The 24,495-nt window shown below is 41.2% G+C and overlaps 1 protein-coding gene across 3 annotated transcripts; it reads left to right on the forward strand.

Moving 5' to 3' along the window:
• The first annotated feature begins 437 nt into the window (after window positions 1–437).
• Window positions 438–21,910, forward strand: SMPDL3A (sphingomyelin phosphodiesterase acid like 3A). Of its 3 annotated transcripts, none has more exons than XM_037894712.2 (8): window positions 438–781; window positions 3,935–4,148; window positions 7,132–7,276; window positions 10,419–10,515; window positions 12,850–13,028; window positions 14,300–14,480; window positions 17,957–18,081; window positions 19,018–21,910. In XM_037894712.2, exons 1-8 carry the CDS (start codon window positions 637–639, stop codon window positions 19,315–19,317), a joined length of 1,386 nt encoding a protein of 461 aa, XP_037750640.1. In that variant the 5' UTR covers window positions 438–636; the 3' UTR covers window positions 19,318–21,910. The 3 variants fall into 3 exon arrangements, with proteins under 3 accessions (XP_037750640.1, XP_007066257.2, XP_037750641.1); XM_007066195.4 differs by lacking the exon at window positions 438–781 and adding an exon at window positions 1,439–1,518; XM_037894713.2 differs by lacking the exon at window positions 438–781 and adding an exon at window positions 3,183–3,561.
• Window positions 21,911–24,495: the final 2,585 nt, after the last annotated feature.

Genomic DNA, 24,495 nt, shown 5'->3' on the forward strand with positions numbered 1-24,495 from the left:
AACAGGTGACTTTTCTTATTGGAAGTCTTGGCTTTGAGTGAAAGGGGCCCCACTGCTCTTTGGACAACAGTTCCTACCTCTAAGAGTATGTCTTCACGCTACCACAAGCCTGGGTCTGTGGGACCTGAGCTTGTGGATTTGGGGTTTCCAAGTCCATGCTTGAGCATCCACGCTGCATTGTAAAGGTGGGTTTACAACTGCTGGACCTGGGTCTCATTGTAATGCTAATGCATCCATAACGCCTATGCAGAGCTTCTGACTCAGGTCTGTGTCCGCACTGCAGAACAGAAGGCCCTGGACCCAGTCACCACAGGACTCAAGCTCTGACCCACCCCCAGCAGGGTCCTAGGACCCAGGTCCTGCGGGCTTGCTGACTTGGGACTCATTTGTGTGCGGAGTAAAGGGGGCGCTTGGGCTCAGACCTGCATCAGAGGCTGGGTGCAAGGTACGGTGCAGACACGCTCCCAGGGGCTAACCGCTAGGGTGGAGCAGGAGCAGCCCCCACGGCTAGATCTCCCGGCCTGGGGCAGCCGGGCCAGCGTCGCTCAGTGCAAGGCGGGGCTGCTTTGCAGGACAGGCAGGGTGCCACGTGACCTGCCCCAGCTCACCTTCCTTCCCCCTGCCGAGGCCGGTCACATGAGAGGCGCCCGGCCCAGGGCAGCAGCGCGGAGCATGGAGCTGGCGGGCGGGCGCTGCGCGCTCAGCCTGTGGCTGCTGCTGCCGCCGCTGTGCTGCTTGCCGGCCCCGGGCGCCGCCGCCCCAGCAGGGCCCTCGGCCGTGGGTGAGTCTGGCTGAGCGCTGCGGGGCGGCCGGGGAGCCAGCGCTGAGCCTCAGCCGCCGGGCTTGTCTCTTCCTCCCCCCACCCCAGAAGAAGTAGGGCGGCGAGGGGGGCGGAGGGGCAGGGCTGGGGCCCCGGCTCGGTGGGGTTGTCGCCTGCAGCCAGACCCTCCCGACCGGGAGCGACCCCGACACAAAGGAGCTGCCAGTCAATAGCTCCAGCCAGCCGGGCTTGTTCCTGCCCCCTCCCCCTTCATCCCCCCGGCTGCTGATTAATTGCAAAGCCCACGCTGAGAACGAGAGGCAGACGGAGCTCTCCTCCTGGGCCCCTGCTGCGGGGGGAGCTAGGGACTTCCCTCCCCCCCCTTAGGTGGCTCACTGGAGACACCTCACTAGTAGCCTGGGAAAGCTTTACATCCATCCCGTGTGGCTTGTCCCTGCGTCTGTGAACTGGCTCTGTGGCACTGCCACATTCCCTCACCTGCTTTCGTATGTCCTCAGCCTCCCTCCTCCCTTTGTACCTGGCTCTAAATCTCCAGAAACTTCCCTGCCTGAGGAAGCATTCTCCCCTCCCCCTTTCCTTTTTATACACTCCCCTATCCCAGTTTGCTTTATTCTTCACCAATCGTACAATGCCATGCTGTTTACTTCCATTCCCAAGGCTGAGGCATTTGTGTGACTCCAGCACTCTCCCAGATAAATCAATCAACCGGTGCCTGACCTGAGCAGAGCATGCTACAAGTAGGCTTGGCAGAATTCTATCTTTTTTTAAAAAATAATATATAGAGGGAGAAGATCAATGTTTATTTTTAAATATTTCCCCCCCAGTTGTTATTGATCTAAATTTTCACAGTTTGGGGAAATTATTGGGGGTGCGTGTATGACAATTGGGGGATCACACAATTATTTAATGGTAGTAGACATTAAGATTCAAAATCGTAAAGCTTTATAAGCATCCAAACACAAATTGTGACCATCACATGTCAAAATATACAAAGTAAATATCCTTAAATCAAACTCTTAACTCTCAAGTAGCATTTTTCTTACTTTTGCTATCTCTAAATTTTTGATTAATATTAATGAACATAAGAACAGCCATACTGGGTCAGACCAATGGTCCATCTAGCCCAATAATCTATCTTCTGACAGCAGCCAATGAGAGGTGCTTCCGAGGGAATGAACAGAACGGGTAATCATCAAGTGATCCATCCCCGTCACCCATTCCAACTTCTTGGCTTTCGCAATATCCTCTGGCAAAGAGTTCCACAGGTTGACTATGCATTGTGTGAAGAAATACTTCCTTTTATTTGTTTTAAACATGCTGCCTATTAGTTTCATTTGGTGACCCCTAGTTCTTGTGTTATGAGAAGGAGAAAGAGCACTTCCTTATTTACTTTCTCCACACCAGTCATGATTTTACAGATCTCTATTGTATCCCCCCTCAGTTGTCTCTTTTCCAAGCTGAAAAGTTCCAGTCTTATTAATCTCTTTTCATATGGAAGCTGTTCTATACCTCTAAACATTTTGTTGCCCTTTTCTGTACCTTTTGCAATTCCAATATATCTTTTTTGAGATGGAACAATCAGATTGGGGTTTTTTTTGGTTGGTGTGTGTGTGTGTACAGTGAAATAGATGTTACTGACATTTACCAATAAAAAATCTAATCTTTCCAAAGCTGAGTATAGGTTACGTTGTCTGCATGATGTGTGGTTCAGACAATGGCATACAGGCTAGGCGCTGCATTACTTAATAATGCAATATGTCTGAAATGTATGTATTTATGGCCGCTATAATAAACATTAACTTGTGTTTTGCCTTTGGTCAGCAAAGCAAACTCCACATTTTCTATGTGTGATTTTATTTTTTTCCAGTTATATACATGTTTTAAAAGAACTATTGCTCCATACTCAGCTTCTGTGACTCATGCATCTCAAATGCAAACCTCTGCAAGTTTCCAGAAGACAAATCTTGCAACCATTAGCAGAAATTGCAATATTACAATTTTCAAATGTTCACATCTTCTTTTCAAGTTCCTGAAATAAGTTTCTGGTTAAAGCATGCTAGGATGAGTCTGACTGGGGTTCTGTTCCCTGCTCTGCCATTGTCAGGCTGTGTGACCTTGGACAAATCACTTCGCCTCTATCCCTCAATTTCCCTTTTGTATAACAAAGATAATTTTCTCTTTTGTAAAGTGCGTTGAAATCTACAGCTTGAAAGGGCTATTTATTGTCATATCTGAAATCTGAAGGTCAGTATTCCTATAATATGTAACTTTGTAACTCATCTTTTAGTTTAATATGCACCTAAAGTCCATTGGGTGCTTGTCTCTGCTTAGTGCTCAGGAACAGCAGTTGAAAACTTACCAGACACCTAGTAGCTAGAGACAGATACAAAAGATAAGTTTGGTAGAGCCTCCATGCGCTGGTAAGAAGTCTAGGCTGCCTGTTATCAGAGCTGCTGGGGAGGTGGTTGTTTCTGGACCCTAACAGGAGGCATCTTCTTTCCTATCCACTTTTGTATAGTATATGTCTGAAAAAATTGAAATTCCATCCTCCTCTAGGTGTTGGAAGGGAGAAGTGCTTTCTTTCTTTCCCCACACCCAGTGGTAAATAAGGAGGATCTCCATCATTCCACCCCATCTCATCCTCCAATTTTGGGTCATTTTCTGCTGCTCATGCTCACAGCTTTCTCAAGCAGAGGCAACAGAATGAAATGGATGTGATTCTTGGCAGTTTCAAACCACTCACACAGGCTCGGGAACAGCAGCAGTGGGACTGATCACAGGTTTGTTAAGTTTACTCTGCTCCTGCTTAGCAAAACTTTGAGGGGCAACAGAAGCACTGGAGCAGTCTGCAAATTTAGGATTACAACACTGCATCTTGTGCATTCCGTTCACATTTGCAAGTTGTCGTTGTAATCATGAAGGCAAGAAACTTAGTTTTTAAAATGAAAGCTTAAAGTCAGCAGAAATTGATGGCATAGGCCCCACATTCACCAGGGTTAGTTTCTCAATCTCAGTTGATAAATAGATTTGTGAAGCATGGGCAAAAGAGGATGATGTTGACTCTTACATCAATCTTAATGCAGACTGTAAGGAGAAACTCAGCACCTTGGCAAGAGAGAGTCATTTTCATTACTGTTTGTTTTCTAAAAACAGGGCAGTTCTGGCATGTATCCGACTTGCATTTAGACCCTACTTACCACATCACTGGCGATCACACCAAAGTTTGTTCTTCTTCCAAAGGGGCTAATGCCTCCAACCCTGGGCCTTTTGGAGATTTTTTCTGTGATTCTCCTTATCAACTTATTTTATCAGCCTTTAAGTACATGAAAGAGTCTGAACAACAAGCTTCCTTCATGATATGGACAGGGTAAGTAATGGAGTCAGTCAATAGCTACCCTGTTAGTGAAACACTTTGAAGAGTTGGAAGACCATAGTGCACTAGTTTTAAATATTCAAACATTTGTTTCTGTTTGCAGCAATACATTTGAGTCTGATGCCTTTTAAATGCTGCTTCTGTCTGCTCCGTTTGCATTGTCTGAATTACTAACAAGTAGGGCTATAAGCAAGTGATTAATTAAATTAAAACTATTCATGATTAATCACAATTTTAATCACACAGTTAATAATAGAATACCCATTTAAATTTTATTATTTATTATATTAAATATTTTTGGACTTTTTTCTACATTTTCAAATATTGATTTCAATTACAGCATGGAATATAAAGTGCTCAGTGCTCACTTTATTACAAATATTTGCACTAAAAAGATAAACAAAAGAAGTAGTATTTTTCTATTCACCTCATACAAGTACTGTAGTTCCTCTTTATTGTGAAAATGCAACTTACAAATGTAGAACTTTTATTTTACATAGCTGCACTCAAACAAAACAATGTAAAACTTTAGAGCCTACAAGTCCACTCAGTCCTACTTCTTATTCAGCCAGTCGCTAAGACAGACAAATTGGTTTACATTTACGGGAGATAATGCTGACTGCGTCTTATTTACAATGTCACCTGAAAGTGAGAACATGCGTTCACATGGTACTGTTGTTGCAAGGTATTTTATGTGCCAGATATGCTAAACATTCATATGCTCCTTCGTGCTTTGGCCACCACTCCAGAGGACATGCTTCCATGCTGAATTTAAATTGGTATCTACTGTTGTTTAACAGTGTGATTAAAACTGTGATTAATGATGATTATTTTTTTAATTGATTAATTGCAGGGTTTTTTTTAATCATTTGACATCCCTACTAACAAGTTGCAAGACTGACTGAATGTTTAAGATTTGTAGGTGCAGTGGAATAATTTATTCATATTGTATGTTGACCTGGTTATTGGGATGTTTACTGTATAAATATATTTTTAATAGTTCAATACTGGCTGTTGGCAAAAACAAGCAAGAGGGAAAAAGAAATAAACAACACATTTTTAACGAGGGTGATTAGCCACTGGACCAAACTGACAAGGAAAGTGGTGGATTCTCCATCTCTTGGGAGACTGGATGCCTTTCTGTGCTTTAGCCAAACACAAGTTATTGTAATACACTTAATACAGGGATAAATGGATGAAATTTAATGGCTTGTGTTATACAGGAGGTCAGGCTAGATGATTTAATATCCCATCTGACTTTCAACTCTTAAGAATCCATGAAAAAGAATGACTCAAAAGAAGCCACTTCTCTGCAAACACTTGTGGGTGTTAAGAGACAATAATGCCAGGATAGGAAGAGACCCAGGAGCATAGGTGATCAAAAGAACTGTGGCAGGTTTAAAAAGAAACACACTTTCAAGCATGAGTGGAGTAGTTTGTGGGAACCAGGCTGAGACAAAGGCACCCACTGGGGAGTCTGAAGAAGTTAGGCCTGCCAGGTTACCATCAGATGATGGTAAGCCTTTAGGTCAGACACACGCGTATAGACTATTTTAAAATATTTTTTCTCTAAATGCATTGTTCCCATTGACAAAATAAACAACACTTTGGTTTGAGAAGGCTGTCTGATCACTGGATACCTCTAGTCACAGACTCCTGAAGGGGAGACCTATAGGTCCCTGAACCCAGTCAGACCTTCCTGTATCCATGGTAACCTCCTGTGTGATTTTCATCTGCTACGTTTTCTCTATCTGCAGTACTTCTCTGTCCTTTAATGTGTGGTGTGGCTGGTTAAAAAAGATATCCGCTTTATAATGCTGCCCTCATCGTCTCTTAACAACTGAAGGACCAGGCAGTCTTTGGTTTGAATCTGCATATTGGGTTCATACTTGTGTGGTGAACAGGACTGGGTCAGGCCTGGCTACTACTCAGATGGGAGACTTTCAAGAAAAAATCAGGTTCTAAGGAAAATTCAGGAGGAACCCCTCTCCTCTTTGAGTCAATCCTGAACTGATAACTCAGTATTGTGCTGGTGGTGGTGCTCTTTTTGACGAGAATTAGAACAAACCTGCCCACTTATCATCAACAAAGGTTGCTCCTGTGGTTGAGGCACTGGCCCGGGATGCAGGAGAGCAGGGTTCAATTTCTATGTTGATCCCAGGCAAGACATTTACTCTGTCTGTGCCTCAGTTCCCCATCTGTAAAATGGGGGTAATGATACTTCCCATTATCACTGGGATGCTGTGAAGATAAATGCTTATGAAGCATTTGAACACTGTGGTGATGGGGGCCATGTCAGTAGTTAAACAGGACTTTCATGGTATTTTCGGTAAGAACTCGAGGTGATTAGTTTGGTGTCCTAGCCAAAATACCACATTCTACCTACCTACAATTCCCTCTTCAGTGTAAATTAGTGGATGCTTTATTTTTAGTGGTGGGTATTTATTTTAGTGATGGGTAGTGATGCTTATGATTACTGGTTTGTCTTTGTGTTTCAGGGTCTTTCGAGCTAAAAGGTGATATGTAAATTCAGGGGTAGGATGTTGACAAGTGTATATATAAACAGACCAGTCTAGATTAACCCACTGCAGTTTATTTTCAACAGAATGGGAGGGAAATAAATAAATAACACCCCCCCCCCCCACCCTTAAATGTCTTATGGGGGGAGGGGGAGTGAAGGAATGAAATCCAGATTACGTATCCACTCTGAGTGGGTTGGTTTGATTATGAGAAATCTTAATAGTGGTAAGTATTTATCATGGGATTCTCTGTTAAACATGGAACCTATTTATAAAGGGGGGAAGGAGGGACTTGGCAGGGACCCTCTCAGACAATGCACGAGCTTTTTATTTGAGTTCTGTAGCAGTATTCCAGGCCAGAATTTAGGTGCATTGGCAGAGTTGTTCAGAACAACAAATGAGTAGTTTTTTACAGTGTTGTAACTACTTTGACACTTATGAAGTCCTCTTCTTTTTAGGGATAGCCCACCTCATGTTCCAGTGGAGGAACTCTCCACAAAGATGGTCATTAATGTTATTGGCAATATGACTTCCACCATTCAAAGTTTCTTTCCAGATCTCCAGGTGTTTCCTGCTTTGGGTAATCATGACTACTGGCCACAGGTAAAGTGAGTTTTTAGGAATATGAGCAGACGGGCTTCTTTACCAGAATGGCTGAGTCTAATTAAAAGAGCTGGAACACTGCAGTAAAAATGAAATTTTGTGTGTGTTTGTGTGTTATACTGGAAGCAGTACCCTATGATTGTCCAGTTTACACCTAGATTTTCAGAGTGTAAATATTTCCAAACTACAGTGATGTGAAGTACAGCTTTCTCTGTGTGTAAAGTTACCTGAACTAATGTTGATGTCAGATCAAATCTTTCTATTGACCTATGGTATTGCAAACTGACTTAGATAAATTGGATGCTTACAAATCATGAAACCACTACCTCATATACACAATTTATTTAAATTTCATTTTTTTTATGCTGGGTAAATCATGCATATGTATGTAATATTTGAGCTCAGTACTACAGGTGGCATCCTTAATTGGATCTGTCAGTGTGCCAGTAATATTCAAGGCCTGCTTAAAAGCTCATTGGGAGTGTGTCCATTGACTTCACTGGACATTGGATCAGGACTGTGTACATTTTTTGTAATTAATTTCCTCTGCTTTCTAATGGTGACATAAAACAAAAACAACTGACAATGTAAAATCCCACTGTTCCTTCACTAATATCAAAAATTGCATTAGTAGTTTTTGGTCTTGTTTGGGACTGCTACAGATATTTCCACTGACAAGTTATTGGTCCCATAGTTCATTCCAGTCTGGCACAATGCCTTTCTGACTTCCACATTGTGTTAGAAATGTTGTTCTTGGCATAGATGAAAACATAGTGAACACTAGAAACTGAACATATTCACTAAACATATTTCAAAGTTAATCCAGCAGTTCAAAGGAGTAAGGGCCAAATTCTCCCACCAGATCTCAGGGGCAGAGGTAGATCTTATATAAGCAGATCAGTTGCAGTAATTTGTTTTTAAATATTAGCTAGGACTCTGTAAGATCCTCCCACACTCTAAACAGTCCTTTTTCCCCCCAAGCAGCATTCTGTATATCCATTAGCCCTAACGCGGGGAGAGGGGTTAATATAATATATAGTTACATCTGTTTCTCCCCTTTGCTTAAATGAAATTTAGTTCAGATTTGTTTGGCTTTATTTTTTAAAGGAATATCAATGTTTAGGGAGAATAACTGACATGCAGCAACCTCCTGAGATCTAGAGGAAGATAGCTTCATACAAATATTCTCATTTACATCGACTGATGTAAATTCTCAGGGCAGACATTGGCATTTATGTAATGGGCACCCTGCATGGTGAATGTGAGTTGTGTTTGTAAAGCGGATGCAATATAACACATTGAAATATAGTAAACTAGGACAGATAAATATCATGCTCCAAAAACTTGTTTGCTGTTTAAAGTGAAACTGCACCTATTTCCCTCAGCTTTGCACTCTAAAACATGTGAGTATTTATTGTATGGCATTTCGTTTTGAAATATCAGACTTCATTGATGTGCAGAATTGCCATGTTTTTTCCCCATAGTTTGAATCATGTGGGAGTATACAAGAGAGACACTGTTTGTACAAAATGTGAGGGTATTGCAGGTTTGTATGGGCTATATTTGTATAGGCACTTGCTTACTATTGGCACTATGTGCCACAAACTGACATTGATGTGGCACAGCACATATAGCTGCTGTTGCAGTCCAAAAGCAGGAGTGAAATATGCCCCAATATGCTGAACACCAACTGATTGAGTAAAGTTACTTAATGATCTTTGGTCCTTTTCTTATTGCAAAATATGTGGAAAGTATCAACAGATTAATATATCATTGAATAGTCTTTCAGTCTTTGTTGTCACATTGGCCCTCTTGCACAAGCCTACCAGGTAGCTCCAATTAGAACAGGCTTCCTAATTTAGCGTGTAATCCAAATGTACACAGAACACAACCATCTGTTTGGGAGCCAGATCGAAGCCTCCTTGAACACACAATTCAGCCTCAAATCTGGAGCTAGATTTAAGCATATCTGTTGGATGAACACTAACCATATATTTGACCAGTGCAGTTCTGGAAATTCCTTTCACAGAAACAAAAATGTGTGATACATGCAACAAAAAGATATAGACTGGTTTTTGATAGCTGTACGTGCATGCAAAGACTTGAAGATGCTTTGTCCACAGACCTTGAGACAAGAGTGTCTACCTCAAGTGCCTACAAAGTTTAATTTTTTACATTTTATTTGAACAAATCTGAAAACCACCATAACACTATTTCCCCCGCCCATTAAGTCAAAAACAAAATGTTTTGTGAATCAGAAAGGTGTCATTTTCATCCTGCCTCAAAAAGAAAAACAAATTTTGAAACTTTGAAATTTTTTGTGCAACCGAGTTGTTAAGCCCTAATCCTATTGCTTTAAATTTTTCTGGCACTCATTTACTAGTGGTGTTAAACGCCATAGAAAAGAGACTTCACATTCAGTTCTGACTGAAATTCAGGTGTTTGGTTCTGATTATTTGAACCTGGACCTCTGACAGCCTTGGAGAGTGCCCTAACCACTAGGCTATTCTGGGATGGGGGGAGGGGGTGGATGTTTGTTTCCACAAAACGTTTTTGTTTTGACTTTTATGTGAAAAAGTTTTATCAACATCTTTAACTAGGACTCCTGCACTTTCATCTGACCCAAGCAATGCTCACGTGAATGAGATGAGATGAGAACTCTCTCATCAAACTTAGACAGAAGATGGAAAGTTTTTTCCCCTAAAAAAAACCTGTTTACATTTTTAGCTTGGGAGCAAAAGAGGGCTGGGGGAAATAGCATTATGGTGGTTTTCAGATTTGTTGAAATAAAATGTAAAAAATTAAACTTTGTCGGCACTTGGGGTAGAGTCTCTTGTCTCAAGGTCTGTGGACAAAGGATCTTTAGGCTTTGCATGTAAGTAGGGCCATAAAAATCTTTTTGTTGCATGCACCACATATCTTTCTGTTACTGTGAAAGGAATTTCCAGAGCTGCACTGGTCATCAGTGATATCTTGTAGTCAGAAAAGTACCTTAAGCTCCCACTCCTTACTACTCTACAGAAGTAACTGGATGAGATTCTATGGCCTATGTTTTCCAGGAGATCAGACCAGATGGTCCCTTCTGGCTTTAAAAATCCATGAATTTGTGTGTCAGAGTGATGAAAGTTCTGTTTTTTGGCAGGATCAGCTGCCTGTATCTGCCAATGAAGTTTACAGTGCAGTAGCCAATTTCTGGAAACCTTGGCTAACTGATGAGGCAATCAGTACCTTCAAGAAAGGTAAAATATAGTAGCTACGTTTTGTAAAACTAATGTTGAGAGGACTGACAGTTCTATAGATTTTCCCTCTCTACTTCACTAAACTGCAAGGATGAATCAGTGCAGTAGAGCATCTGGCCCAGTTTCTCCAGAGGTAAAAGAGTTATTGATTTTTGCTATATAGCAATTCCTGTCTACAGTTAATCTTGTAGAGAGACTTTATTCTTGTTCTAGTGTAATAATAATTCCCTGCTTTGGGTAGCACTTACAATGTTGTAAGCTTTGTAGAAACATAAAAGAGACTCACTCTCTTCATGGAAGAGTTCACAATCTAAAATAAGAGCATAACTATCAAGGAAGGGTATGGGAAGCCATAGTTACACTCGTACTTAAAGAAAAATTGAAGACTAATTGTTTGTTTACTTTGAGGCTACTTGCAATTCAAAGAGAAAGTTTCAAAGATCTAGTAACACCTTTATGCAAAGTGAGGTGCTAGTAAATAATCAGTGGGATTATACAATTAATTAAAATGTTCCGTATCTAATTTAGTTAATCAGATATAGGCTGATACAATAATGATTTTTTTTTTAAACCAACGGGCTGACAAACTCAACTCAATTTCCAACCCCCACAAACACTGTGGGTTTGGAATTTTAATTTGAACTGGAATATTTGGGGGTTGGCATTCTGAATAGGAGAGACTGGGTAAGAAGGACTTGAGAGCAAGAAGGGAAAGCAAGAAGAGAGCAAGAAGAGAAAAATAACACACAGAGGGGCAGACCCTCAGCTGGTGTTAATTGAAATCAGTGGAGGTATACTAGCCAAGGGATCCGCTCCACAACATCTGTAGTAGAACCTCAGAGTTAGGAGCATAACTCTGAAATGTTCACAATGCCGAACAAAATGTTACTGTTGTCCTTTCAAAAGTTTACAACTGAATATTGACTTACTGCAGCTTTGAAACTTTACTATGCAGAAGAAGAATGCTGCTTTCCCTTTATTTTTTTAGTAGTTTACATTTAACACAGTAGTGTACTGTATTTGGTTTTGTTTTTTGTTTTTTTGGTCTCTGCTGCTGCCTGATTGCATACTTCTGGTTCCAAATGAGGTATGTAGTTGACTGGTCAGTTCATAGCTCTGGTGTTTGTAACTCTGAGGTTCTACTGTATGCTATAGAGCAGAGGTGGGCAAACTATGGCCCACGGGCCACATCCGGCCCATGGGACCGTCCTGCCCGGCCCTTGAGCTCCCGGTCGGGGAGGCTAGCCCCCCCCCCCCCCCCCCCCCAGTAGCCTCAACTCGCTGCGCCGCCCGCACTCTGGTCCGCCACTCTTGCCAGGCAGCACAGTGGTGTGGCTGCGAGCTCCTGCCGCTCTGAGCGGCATGGTAAGGGTAAGGGAGCAGGGGGGTTGGATAAGGGGTAGGAGGTTCCGGGGGGCAGTCAGGGAACAGGGACTGGGGGCGGTTGGATGGGGCAGGGCGGTCAGGGGATGGGGATCAGGGGGGGTTGGATAGGCGTGGGAGTCCCCGGGGGGCCTGCCAGGGGGCAGGGGTTTGAATAGGGGTTGGGGCCATCAGGGGATAGGGAGCAGGGGGAGTTGGATAAGGGGTGGGTTGGATCCCAGGGGGAAGTTAGGGGAGGGGGTCCTGGGAGAGGGCGGTCAGGGGACAAGGAGCAGCGGGGTTGGATGGGTTGTGGGTTTTGAGGGGGGCAGTCAGGGGGCAGGAAGTGGGAGGGGGCAGGGGCCAGGCTGTTTGGGGAGGCACAGCCCTCCCTACTGGGCCCTCCATACAGTTTCACACCTTGATGTGGCCCTTGGGCCAAAAAGTTTGCCCACCGCTGCTATAGAGGGTTGGCCAGAGTTGTGGGTTAATTTTTTCACACTACTGCATAACATAGGCTTCCTTTCATGAGCCAGAATGGATGGAAAAAACATTGTATTTTTCTTTAATTGGATCTCTGTTTTGGAAATCAGACGTCCTATAGCTACAGGAAAATCAGTGAACTCACACAATGCTAATTTTGAGAATCCCCCCAAATGTCTAGGATATTATTGTTGCATTTAGCACCACTTATGCAGTTATCCAATTCATACACACATGCAAATTGACAAATAAAGGGCAAAAAGTAGAAGTGGTCTTAAAAAATGCCCTGTGTCATTTTCCTCACCTCTGAATGATATTGAATACAGTGAAATCAACTAGATTACTTGAGAAATAAGATGCTGCTCGATATGAGTAAACATTTCAGAATCTGGTTGATAGAAGTCTTACTATTCTAACTGTCAGTGTAGTCCTTTCACGTTAAACTTGTGTTTTGAAAGCATTCTTCCTCTGTTGATCTTGTTTTCACAGGTGGCTTTTATACCCAACTCTTTCAATCCAGTGTTAGCCCTCAACCACTCAGGATAATCAGTTTGAACACAAATCTATATTACAGTCCCAACCATGTGACTCTGAATATAACTGACCCGGCCAACCAGTTAGCATGGTTGGAGAGCACACTACAAATCTCTCTTCAAAAGAAGGAGAAGGTAGGCGTTACACACAGAATACAATGAATCAACTCAACATCAGTAGTAGTATCCATCATATCTATTTGTGTAAATTGAAAGAAAGCTAGCAAAAGGAAAAGAGAAAGAAGTGAATCAAGTTTCAGGGCTATTTTAGAATTTGCAATTGATTTGATAGGGCAGAGGCTTTAAGAAATGTATATTTGCTACCCGCTACATGCAGTAGTGAGCAATAGGAAAGAAAAAAGACCTGACTCTAGTCTTACTTATACAGGTTTAATATCATTATAACTCTGACCTCACTCCTGATCTGTGTTGGTGAAAGTGAGATCAGAATCATGTCTACATTATAACGACTATTACAGTACTTTCATAGCCCAGGAAATCCAAAATGGAATTATCCACAAAACTACAAGACTTGATGCAGAGGACATCTCTGCTATTTAAATGGGAACTTGGTTGAAAAGTTGCATCTGTAACATGGTACCAAAGAACATGGGTATGTTTGTACATGTACTTGAAGTACAAATATTACATTCTTTCCCTTTAGCAGATAATACACATGAACAGCATGTCTTATATTTCACAAACTCTATCCTTATTGCATACACAAAATGTTGTTCAGGTTACTAAGCATGCAGAAGTAAAGAAATGAAAGTTAAAATTGTGTACACAGTTTTGTCCCCCATGTGGAAACATTGCTACAATATTTAATCAAACAGTCGTATGCCATTTCTTAAACCTTACAATAAAATATCAAACAATTTTGGAACATAAAACAGTTCAAGAAAACAGCACAAAGTTTTTTGTTTTGTTTTTTAATAATGGAACAAGTATATTTTTTTCACTCTCCTTGTCTCCTAAATGACTGAAATCTTTTTTGCACAGCCTTTCCCAAAATATTCACACTAGTCCAAAGAACAATGCTAAAAAATGTCACCATGGCAAATATTTTTCGAAAAATTGTGAATGTTCAAAAAGAAAGGCTTAGAAGGGAAATGTATGCAGCTTTAGTTTTAGGAGTTGCCACTTCCCTAATATTGTAATAAATGTATTTGCTTATGCTCATTTTCTGATGTAAGGTTACTAAATATTGGTTCATAATTACTTTACACTCTGTTACTAACTACTCATGCTTGCTTATAACAAAACTAACTTACAGTGTTCAGACTGACAAAGTCTTTCAAAGACCGCATTATTATGAGACTCAGTGTTAATCAGTTCTAAGCTAAAGCTGAAAATGTTTGCTTCATATGAGGATGCTAATTGTGTTGTATCTATCTGATTTTTAGGTATATGTGATAGGACATGTGCCAGTAGGATATCTGCCTTTCACAAGGAACATTACTGCCATAAGAGGATATTACAATGAGAGATTAGTAAAGATTTTTCGCAAGTATAGTGATGTTATTGCTGGACAGTTTTTTGGACATACTCACAGAGATAGCATCATGATCCTTCTGGATGAGAAAGGTAATGATGTTTGTAGAATACAAGTGTCTTTGCTGCATCCTTTCCTGATTGGCTCCAAGTAAAAGAATGTTCTGGTGTATATTGGGGCCAGTCAAAGTCTGGTGTGAATTATTTTTAAAAAGAAATGGGGATGAAAATGCTATTTATTTATTTTTTTATCAAGATAGTTGAACACTTACGACAACACTGTATAAATGCTGTTCTCCCCAAATTCCTGTAATGAGAACTGTGCAGAAGAACCTCGCATTGTATTGTAAGACAGACTGTCCACATTTTCCTTTTCTACTGATATTAGAAGAGGCTTTCTAAGTGTCACTCTTTTAATGAATGCCAGTAATTCCTAGACAAGCATCTCTAGTCTTTCCTCTCCTCTCTTTCAGTGACATGGTCAAATTGCACTGGCCAGTTCCTATTGTGTGTTATGTATGTCAAAGGGAATGTTCTCAGGTCAAGGAAACATGTCCTGCTTTTTGTGTTTCCTGCATCATTATTGAACCTCTCTCATGGGTTCCCTGCTGCTTCAAAGTTAATTAAGATAAGGGGCGGGGGTTGGGAAAAGAAATCTCTGCTTGTGCCATCTCCTTGATCAGGTGATTTCTCTTTAGGATAAGCACCTAGCTTTGAAGGTTTTGCATTGTGCTCTGAAATAACTTATTTTTAAGAGTCAGAGTGGCTACAAAGGATGTTGTTTCTAATAGAAATCGCTGCTTAAATATTTGTATCTATACCATAGAACGGTGACTTCGGTGCCTGAGTTCGTTACAGTATCTATAAACTTACCATAATTGACTCCACATTTATAATAGGTTTTATACGAATTTCTAAAAACAATCCTAAAACCCTTCATTGAATCAGCTCTGCACTCTAAGTCACTGTCCTCTTAACATAGACCAATTTCACATTGACACCCCAATAAGAAGGAATCACACCAAGTGAGAGAACCACCTTTAGAGAGCTTGTTCTTACCATATCTGTTAAGGCAGTGTTTTGCCCAGATGATGTTCCCAGGGCTGGCTGCACATTTAATTAACTGACTACACATCCAAACTTCAGTACGCGAAACAGACCAACCTTGCTGCTTTGTCACTGCAGTTTGCATTATGCAAGTCACTCTGCTTCAGAATCTGTTTTATTGTCTTGTTCCTCTGACAAAAATAGGCACTTACATGTCTAATCTTGCTAACTATGACTTTGCTCTTTTCAGAGTGTGTTCTCATTTCAGGCATTTGTTTATTGACAAAGCTTTGCTGAATTCAAGCTCAATTGGAATTTGCAGGCAAAATCCATGTATTGAGATACAGAGTCCATTTTATCTCCTTCAGAAGAGTCTGCTGGCTTTCCAGCACCGTTCTTCAGTTTTCAGAGCTCCTACTCGCTTGTGGCCTTCAGCACTGTTATGTTGGCTGCATAAAGGAATATCTAACTTTCTTCATAGAGATGCTCTAAATACATGTACCTGTGTATTCTCGCTACTGAAAGTCCTCAAATATCCTCCCTTTGACTTGCTGTAAAGAGCAGGGTAGACATAACAGATGCCAGCAGGGATTTCTCTCAGAGTCTGGTTAGGTGAGCTTTAGGGCAAATTGTTGTAGGCTCCTGGCATTTCTGATAATGCAAAAAACATGAAGGAAGCTGCATATAAGACGTAAGTTGAAGATAGCTCTGATCTGTGTCCTTTGGTGAGGCTTGTCACAGATCAGGGCACCTGTACCTGAATTCCCCCTCCATGGTTCAGCAAGGGCACCCACGCTCAGGCTTCTGGCTCCCCAGCTATCAGCTCTCTTGGGTGGAGACGTCTCCTGAGTTCCCTCGAAGCTTTGCGGCCGTGCAGCAGCCTATTAAGCTCTGTGCAGGCGCTCAAGGCTGCAGTGGGGAGAGGCGCCTCTCCACATCGGCCCCAGCCAAGCCCCGGACCTGCCGCGATCAGGGAAGAAGCACCTCTCCCCACCGGCCCTAAGCCAGCCCCCGCCTGGATCTGCTGGGGTAGAAGCACCCCTTCCCTGGCTGCAGCCCAACCCACAGAGAAGCGCCTATCCTGCGGCCCCAGCCCGGAGCTGCTGTTGCAGGGAGAGGTGCCTCTTCTCCTTTCCCTCCCGGCCCCCAGCCCAGGTGCTGCTCAGGGAAAGAGAGCTAGGGGGAGTCCTTTCTCCACACTGTAGGCCCAAGGCAGCCTGCACTCCAAACCCCTCAGCCCTGGCCCCACCTCAGAGCCTACACCCCCAGCCAGAGCCCACTCCCCACAACCCTCTGCCCCCGCCCTGAGCCCCTCATCCTCGGCCCCAACTCAGAGCCCGCATCCGCAGCTGGAGTCCTCACCCCACGGCATCCCAAGCCTCTGCCCCAGCCCTGAGCCTCCTCCCACACTCTGAACCCCTTGGCCCCACCCTCACCACATTAATTTTGTTATGTGCACCAACAATATGGAGATGATGTGTAATACGTGCACCAATATGGAGGTTATGTAACAAAATTCATTCTGCACATGCATGGGAAAAATTAGAAGGAACACTGGATGTGTGTCTCTCCTTTCTGACCAGGGTATTTCCAGGCTGCGCAGCTCCCTGCTTAAACTGAGTTCCCCAGCAAATCAGACTGCTGGAGCAGGCCTGCTTTGCCTTCTCCTCAGAGGCTATAGGCAGCATAATTACCCACAGTTAAGTTACCCAGCTCTTTCTAAGCAAGCACATTTATTCTGAAGGTAAAAGCATTACAGAGAAAATATATTAAAAAAATAAAAGGAAGGATTGGGGTCTCCCTTGGACAGTTCAAACTCAAGCTGTTTATCCAAAAGTCCTTTCTCTGATGGTTGGTTCTCTAGAGAATCCAGTCTGAATCAGTATATGTGAATCTCTTCTGGTGGTGGTAGCTCCCTGGAGATATTATAACCTGAGTAAATTTGCATACTCACTCCCACATTATTCATAGTTCCTGGAGGACTGTTGTTCCCATCCCCTATGGAATTGCATACAATCCCTGGCCCACAATGATACATAGACTTAATTCAATAAGGACCTGAAGAAAAGCTCTGTGAATCTCAAAAGCTCTTCCCTTTCACCGCAGAAGTTGGTCCAATAAAAGAAAAATGACCTCACCTACTTTGTCTCTCTTCAGTGAGGTGGTGCAGGAAATTGCCATATCTGTCACCAGGCTAACAACAGAAATGCACTGGATACGTCGGGCATTGCTACATTCTGGATTGTTGTGCCAATGTAGCTATTCTGGTGCAAGTCTCCAGTGTAGATGCCCTGCATTGAGGTAAAGCGGAGTTTATATGGGTGAGACTTATCTAGGTTTGTACCAGCACAGCAACTCTATGCTGGGCGGTTGCACTGATATAGCTACTCCTGTGCAAAAGTCCCTAAAGTACCTAAGCCAAGCACCCTAGGTCTTGTCGTCTTTGTTCTCAAATGTAAATAATGCATTTCTGAAAGCATTTACCCTAAAGGGAATGATTATTTCCCAATTTTTTTTTTCAGAAAACCCAATAAATTCCTTGTTTGTAGCACCTGCTGTGACACCAGTGAAAAGCGTGGTGCAGAGAGAGTCCAACAATCCTGGAGTCAGACTGTATCAATACGATCCTCTTCATTATAGCTTGTTGGTATGTGAAGATTAAAAGAATTGTGTTAGTGTTAAGTATTAAAATAGCTATAGCTCAAGCCTTTTTCATACTGGGTGTCCTGCTGCCAGATTGGTGGTGGGTTCTGTCTCCTCAGTGATAGGCGGAGAAGGGTGGGGGGAGGAAAGGAAAAATCTTCAAATAGGAACTATGCAACCTTTACTGAGCCTGAAAGATCCACTACCCATTTTCTTTCTGCTGCGTAAACCCTAGAATACAGAATAAGAGTCAGAAAAAAGCCGTGTTAGCTGTGGAAAAGGCAGGTAAAATCCTGGCACATATGGATAGGTGTCTCTTTAGACACACGTGAGCTTTGGTGATAGAGACAATAACTTTGGTGCACTTAGTCTGGCACTGTATAAAACACTTTCAGAGAACTTCCAGAAGGTTCAGGGTGAAATCCTGGCCTCACTGGAGTCAATGGCAAAGCTTATGTGCATATCTGCTGCCCATTTCTTACATGACCCTCATTCCTGCAAGTCTTCATTTCCCTATATTCTTCCCATAGTCTCCACTGGCCACTTATCCATATGCCACCAAATGGTGCCTGGGGAAAAGTGAGTTCAGCCCTTACTGTGCTTTTCTCCCTATATGTAGCCTAGATCTGGTTTTAACATTCATTTGGCCAGCCCACCAGAGATGTGCATAAGGCACTTTGGTTTACCCTCTTCTTTGAAGGAAAGCACCTCCAATAACGTAGCTACCTCATTTGTGTCTCTGTTCTCTTTCCTCCCCCCACCATTACTACAATGCAAGTGCCAGCTTATGGTGTGAGCCCAACTCTTGGGGTGGGGCATGACCTTTTATTCATTTGTGAATAATAAGCAGTGACAGCTTCCTAATCAATATATCATTCAAGAAACTTAATGAAGCAAGCAATACAACTGTGCCCCCCCCCCTTTTTTTTTAAACGTGTAGGATCTTTGGCAGTTTTACTTGAATCTCACAGATGCCAACATGAAAAATGAATCGAACTGGAAACTAGAATACATCCTGACCAAAGCATATGGTATTGAAGACTTGAAGCCAGAAAATTTATATGAAATGGCAAAGCAATTCACTGTGCCACACAGCAAACTGTTTCAACAATATTACAATAATTTCATTGTGAGTTATGACAAAAGCATTGTCTGTGAAGGGGACTGCAAGACCAGCCAGATATGTGCAATGCAGTATTTAGATCGATCTTTCTATACAGATTGTATCCAACGGGGATAGTGTGGAGAGGAAGTATAATGTGATCGGTACTGATGTTGTTATGTAGCCTGTATTTTAAGGAATCTGTTCCCCTGTTCTGCTGAAGTGGGAGCCTGTGGCAATCCTCTGTGAATTACAGGGAGGCATCTTTTATTCTTGGTAAATATATTGGCCACAATTTCCCAATTGCTTTGTCTAAAGTTAAACACCTTAATAACAATGGCTTGAGTTTTCAGTGATCCTGTTGACAGCCATTACAGTGAATGTGCACTGCAGTTGCTCAGTACCTATGAAAACAAGCCATTTTTATTCAGGTGTGTAAATATGGGTTTAGGTGTCTAACTTTAGGTGCCTTGGTTTGAATACTTGGGCAATATATACGCTGTTTAGATTATAATCTGTAACACTGCAAAAAGCAATGTTTGTATAAGTGTGTAAGTCAAGTTATCACACAATCAGTACACACACCTTTGTGATCCGTAAATATTTACTGAAAGTTGAAGGACACAGGACTTTCCAGCACTAAGGGTATGTCTATACTTGGAGCGGGGGGTGTGGTTCCCAGCTCATGGAGATATACTCCTGCTATCTCTAATTGAGCTAGCGTGCTAAAAATAGTGTAGTTGCAGCAGCGTGAATGGCGGGATGGGCTAGCTTCCCTGAGCGCATGCCTAGGATGGGTACATATTTGGGTCAGCTAGCTTGTCCCATCGCCAGTGCTGCCGTGGCTACATGTTATTTCTAGCGGCTTAGCTCAATCAGTGCTAATCTGAGTATGTCTCCTCGAGCTGGGAATCATACCCCCAGCTCCAAGTGTAGATGGTACCCTAAGGCTCAGATCCTCAAAGGTGCTTGGCAACTAACACCCTTGGGAGGCACCTCAGTGTCTTTGAAGATCTTTCTCTCTATAAAGCTGTGTATATTAGTGATAATGTCAGATTTATACGTATTTATATTAACAGATTTTTTGACAATGAAGAGACACAAATCATGTTTAAATCAATGGAAGTTACTAATGAGATATGAACACACATTCATCTGTGTAATACAGGCAAATGTGCACCTATCACAAGACTTCTGAAACTTTTTCATAGGGTGGACTGTATCATAATACAGAGTTTCTCATGGACAACCTTTCCTCTGGTTTGTGATTGCACAGACCGCCGGTTCCCTGAGTCAGCTGCAGCTATTGTTTGCATGAAAAAGTAATATTATCCAAGTATTTTAAATGTCTTTTAATGCAATTCAACATATGGAAATGAGAAGTCATTTTCTGCTCTCCAGGGAGCACAGGGCCACAGTTTGAGAACTGTGGTTAATACATATATTATTCACGGGTAGCCAAAGCTACAGCTATGGTTGCAAAACTATTCCCATTATTAACCCCTTGTTTTTCATGAGGTCTTAACTTAGAGATAGATTTTGCTGTTGGAGAACATCTCATGTTTTGTCTCAACCCAAAAGTGAAATTTGTTCTGGAAAGTCTGAGGGGAAAATCCCTTCAGCTCTTGGTTATGAAGAAGAAATTTAAAAAAAAAAATAGTAAGAAAAAAAATATTGTTAACTTTTTAGATCAGATATCTTAGACTTGTCATGTAAGGATCCTCCAATGAGGAATGCTTGCTTTTGCTAAGTTTGCATTCTGAAACAAATCTTTCAATGTTATTAACATTTGAGCAGGTCATCGAATATGCACAATAGGAAATCTCATTAAATTTTAAATGGTGTCCGTACATGCTCAACTCTAGCAATATGGACTTTGAAAAAAAGGTAAGAGAAATTAGTCTGGCTTTTTTTCAGTTATTCTCTGTAAACAAGGCTCCATACTTTGACAGTGTTCCTTTCCTTCCTTCCTTCCTTCTTTCCTATGAATGTTTAGAATGTGCTTGATCATTAGATCACACTTTCTATTAATCTTTCCCATATACTGGCCTTTGCACACTAGAATGCAGCATGACTAACTTCTTAAAAGCATTGCTGTGATTCCTGGCGTTTGTCCAAACTGTATGTCTTTGCATTAAGATATATATTTACACTTCAAAGTGAGGCAGTGGCATTAATACAAAAGAAAAGATGTGTTTTTAAAATAAAATAAGAAAATACAAGTATGAAGGCCCTCTTATGAAAGCAAACTCACCCACATTATACATTTGTAGTATTTTCCCATTGCTGTTAGGAACAATCTGTCCAAAATAACATTTCTCTGATAACTTGACCACTTGTATTTCATAATTTAAAAAAAAGTTTGTGCACAAACTTAATTGCTGCATTAACATTTCATTCATATTTTGAGCATGTGTAAAATATAGAAATACCGGTAGAAACACCTTATAAACCTCATCTTTTATGCCAAATTTCTACTGTAATATTTCTCTTAAATTATATTTCCTGAAATTTTCCATGTTTTGTCAGCCTAGATGTGGTTTTCCCTCCCCACCCCCTTTAAAGTGGAATAAATCATTTAGAATGAATACCAGCAAATAGTCTGATTACATTCTAATGGAAGTAAAATAACCTTACACTCCTTACCATCCAACTGATCTGCTACAGGTAATCTCAGATGTATCAGGATATAAATAAATAAAATAAAGAGAGCTACTTGTACTCAAACACACTCACAGAGTGCACCTTGGTATTTGGATGGTAAGAAACGTGAATTGAGGTTGACATGGATGTGAATGCTAGCTTAATTGGTAGTTTCCTGACTTTCTAGCAGTTTTGTTGTTTGGAAATGCACTTGAGCAACCTGAACTCTCCACTGATAAAATATGTTATGCAAATATACGCAAAGAGGAAACATAGGCAGATGGTGCAATGACAATAGCAGCTGAGATGTTAACTATGTGTTTTCATAGCCAGTTCTGCTTAATCCAGCCCCACTTGGTCTTTTCTCCTTCTTTTTTTGTGGCTTCTGAGTCTAAATGTTAAGCAGGACCCACAGGACCACCCCCATAAACCATATACAATGAACTAGTAAATCAAAGGCATCACCGGTCATTCTTTTATACCAGATCCTGAAGGCAACTAAAACAGATACAAATTCACAGGCTCAAAGCTTTATAGGAAAATTGATATTTGAAATTGATAGAAATGTCCAAATTTTATCTGACTAGAAAAAAAGACCCCAGATTCAATAATTTCTTCTAATTATTGATTACTGAAACATTTAAGTATCAATACAGGTTACTTAGTGGCCATTTTCTTTTTGCATGGGCGAATAAAGTCCTACAGAGTGAAGTCTGATCCTTCAGGCATTTTTTAAAAAGGTATAAAAGCTGACTCCCCCTTTAATTTAATTCAGGTTTAGGTTGGAGTTATGGGGCTCAAGGCAATTACTGAATTCCCTCTTTGGTTCTATGAATGTTCTGGAAATCAGATCCCCTTTCCTGACTGTAGCTATTTTAATTAATCATAACTTCAGTGAGGAGGGAGGACATACTACATTCTGGCCTTAATAAATCTATACACCTCTGTAAGGTTATTGTTTGTAAGATAAGATTCTTGCTTCATAATTTGTATAATTACTTATTCCTGCCTACATTTAATTTTGAGGAATATTTGTAAAGCTATATTTAACAGAAAAAGACAAATTACACCACCTAGTGGATTTGAAAAGTCCTTTAAGTTTATCTAGAGTCAAAATTTAGAAGGTAAGCAAGGATAGTTTTTTTTCCCCTTGAGTGATTGTTCACATACACATTCCACTAATGGTGCACAAACACCCCGTGTACTCAAGTTCAGAGTCTTTTGGACAGCAGTATCTGCAGTGCGTGTACATCATGCAGCTCCTCATGTGCCTCAGCAAGGATACAAAAGGGCGGAGTTCACAGACTGCTATCCTTTCCTCTCAGTTGCCGTCTGTCAACCAGGCGAAGGGCTTGCTGTGTACTCCAGCTCTATTTGTGTAGTTATGGTTATAGTTTTAGTTGTTCATAGTTGTTCTTATCCACTGGCAAATTTCAAGCAAACAAACAACTGATTTGGACTTTATGAAAATGACCTCTTCGAGGTCCCTGGGGTTTAAGTACTGCTTCTCTTGCAAAAGATACAGGGCTGCCAATGATGGGCACCTCAAGTACAACCACTGCCGTCGGAATTGCACATTTCTAGAAAACATGCAATATGTAAATAGTTTATGTTGTGAACTGAATTTTTTTGGTTTAACACCTGAAACAAACAAACAAAATGAATAAAACCTATGTTTTGGGTCAAACACAATGTTTGTTTAACCTAAAACAAAAAAATGTTTGCTTTCATTTTGGGATATTCTTCATCCTTTTTTTTTTTTAAATGACCTAAATGTCCAAACAAAATACCATTTCAAAGTGCAAAGTCAAAATAAAATGCTTTGAAATGGTTGAAATGAGCTTTTTCAAAATGAAAAGTTGAAATGTTTTGTTTTGAAATGGCCAAAATGAGTGGTTTCAACTTTTTAGAATTGTTTTCCAATTTTTTTTTTGCCAAAACTATTTGATGAAATTGAGCTGAATTTTGTTTGAACTGAAAAATGAATTTTTCAGTGAATTTGCTGTTCACCAAAATTTTTTTGCCCAGCTTAGTTAGATGTGTTCTGGCCTTCAGGACAAGGCTGTATCTTCCCAATATTTGTGAAGATGGATCTCTGACAATCATAGAATCCTAGAAATGTAAGGCTGGAAGAGATAACAAGAAGTCATCTAGTCAAAGTGCCAGTGGTGAGGCAGGACCAAGTAGACCATCCCTGACATGTGTTTGTCCAACCGGTACTTAAAAACCTCCAGTGATGGGGATTCCAAAACCTCCCTTGGAAGCCTATTCCAGATCTTAAATACCCTTATAGGTAGAAAGATTTTCCTAACATCTAACCTAAATCTCCCTTGCTGCAGATTAAGCCCATTACTTCTTGTACTACCATCAGAGACATGGAGAACAACTGATCACCATCCTTTTTATAACAGCCCTTAACAGAGTTCAAGACTGTTATCAGGTCCCCCTTCAGTCTTTTCTCAAGATTAAACATGCCCAGTTTTTTAAAACATTTTCCTCATAAGTCAGGTCTTCTAAACCTTTTATCATTTTTGTTGCTCTTCAGTTTGCCTACATCTTTTCTGAAGTGTGGCACCCAGAATTGGACACAATACTCCAGCTGAGGCCTCACCAGTGCCAAATAGAGCAGGGCAGTTACCTCCCATCTCTTACATATTACATATCTCTGTTAAT

This window comes from Chelonia mydas, chromosome 3 (genome assembly GCF_015237465.2).
Source record: "Chelonia mydas isolate rCheMyd1 chromosome 3, rCheMyd1.pri.v2, whole genome shotgun sequence".
In the NCBI taxonomy this organism is placed as follows: Eukaryota; Metazoa; Chordata; order Testudines; family Cheloniidae; genus Chelonia; species Chelonia mydas.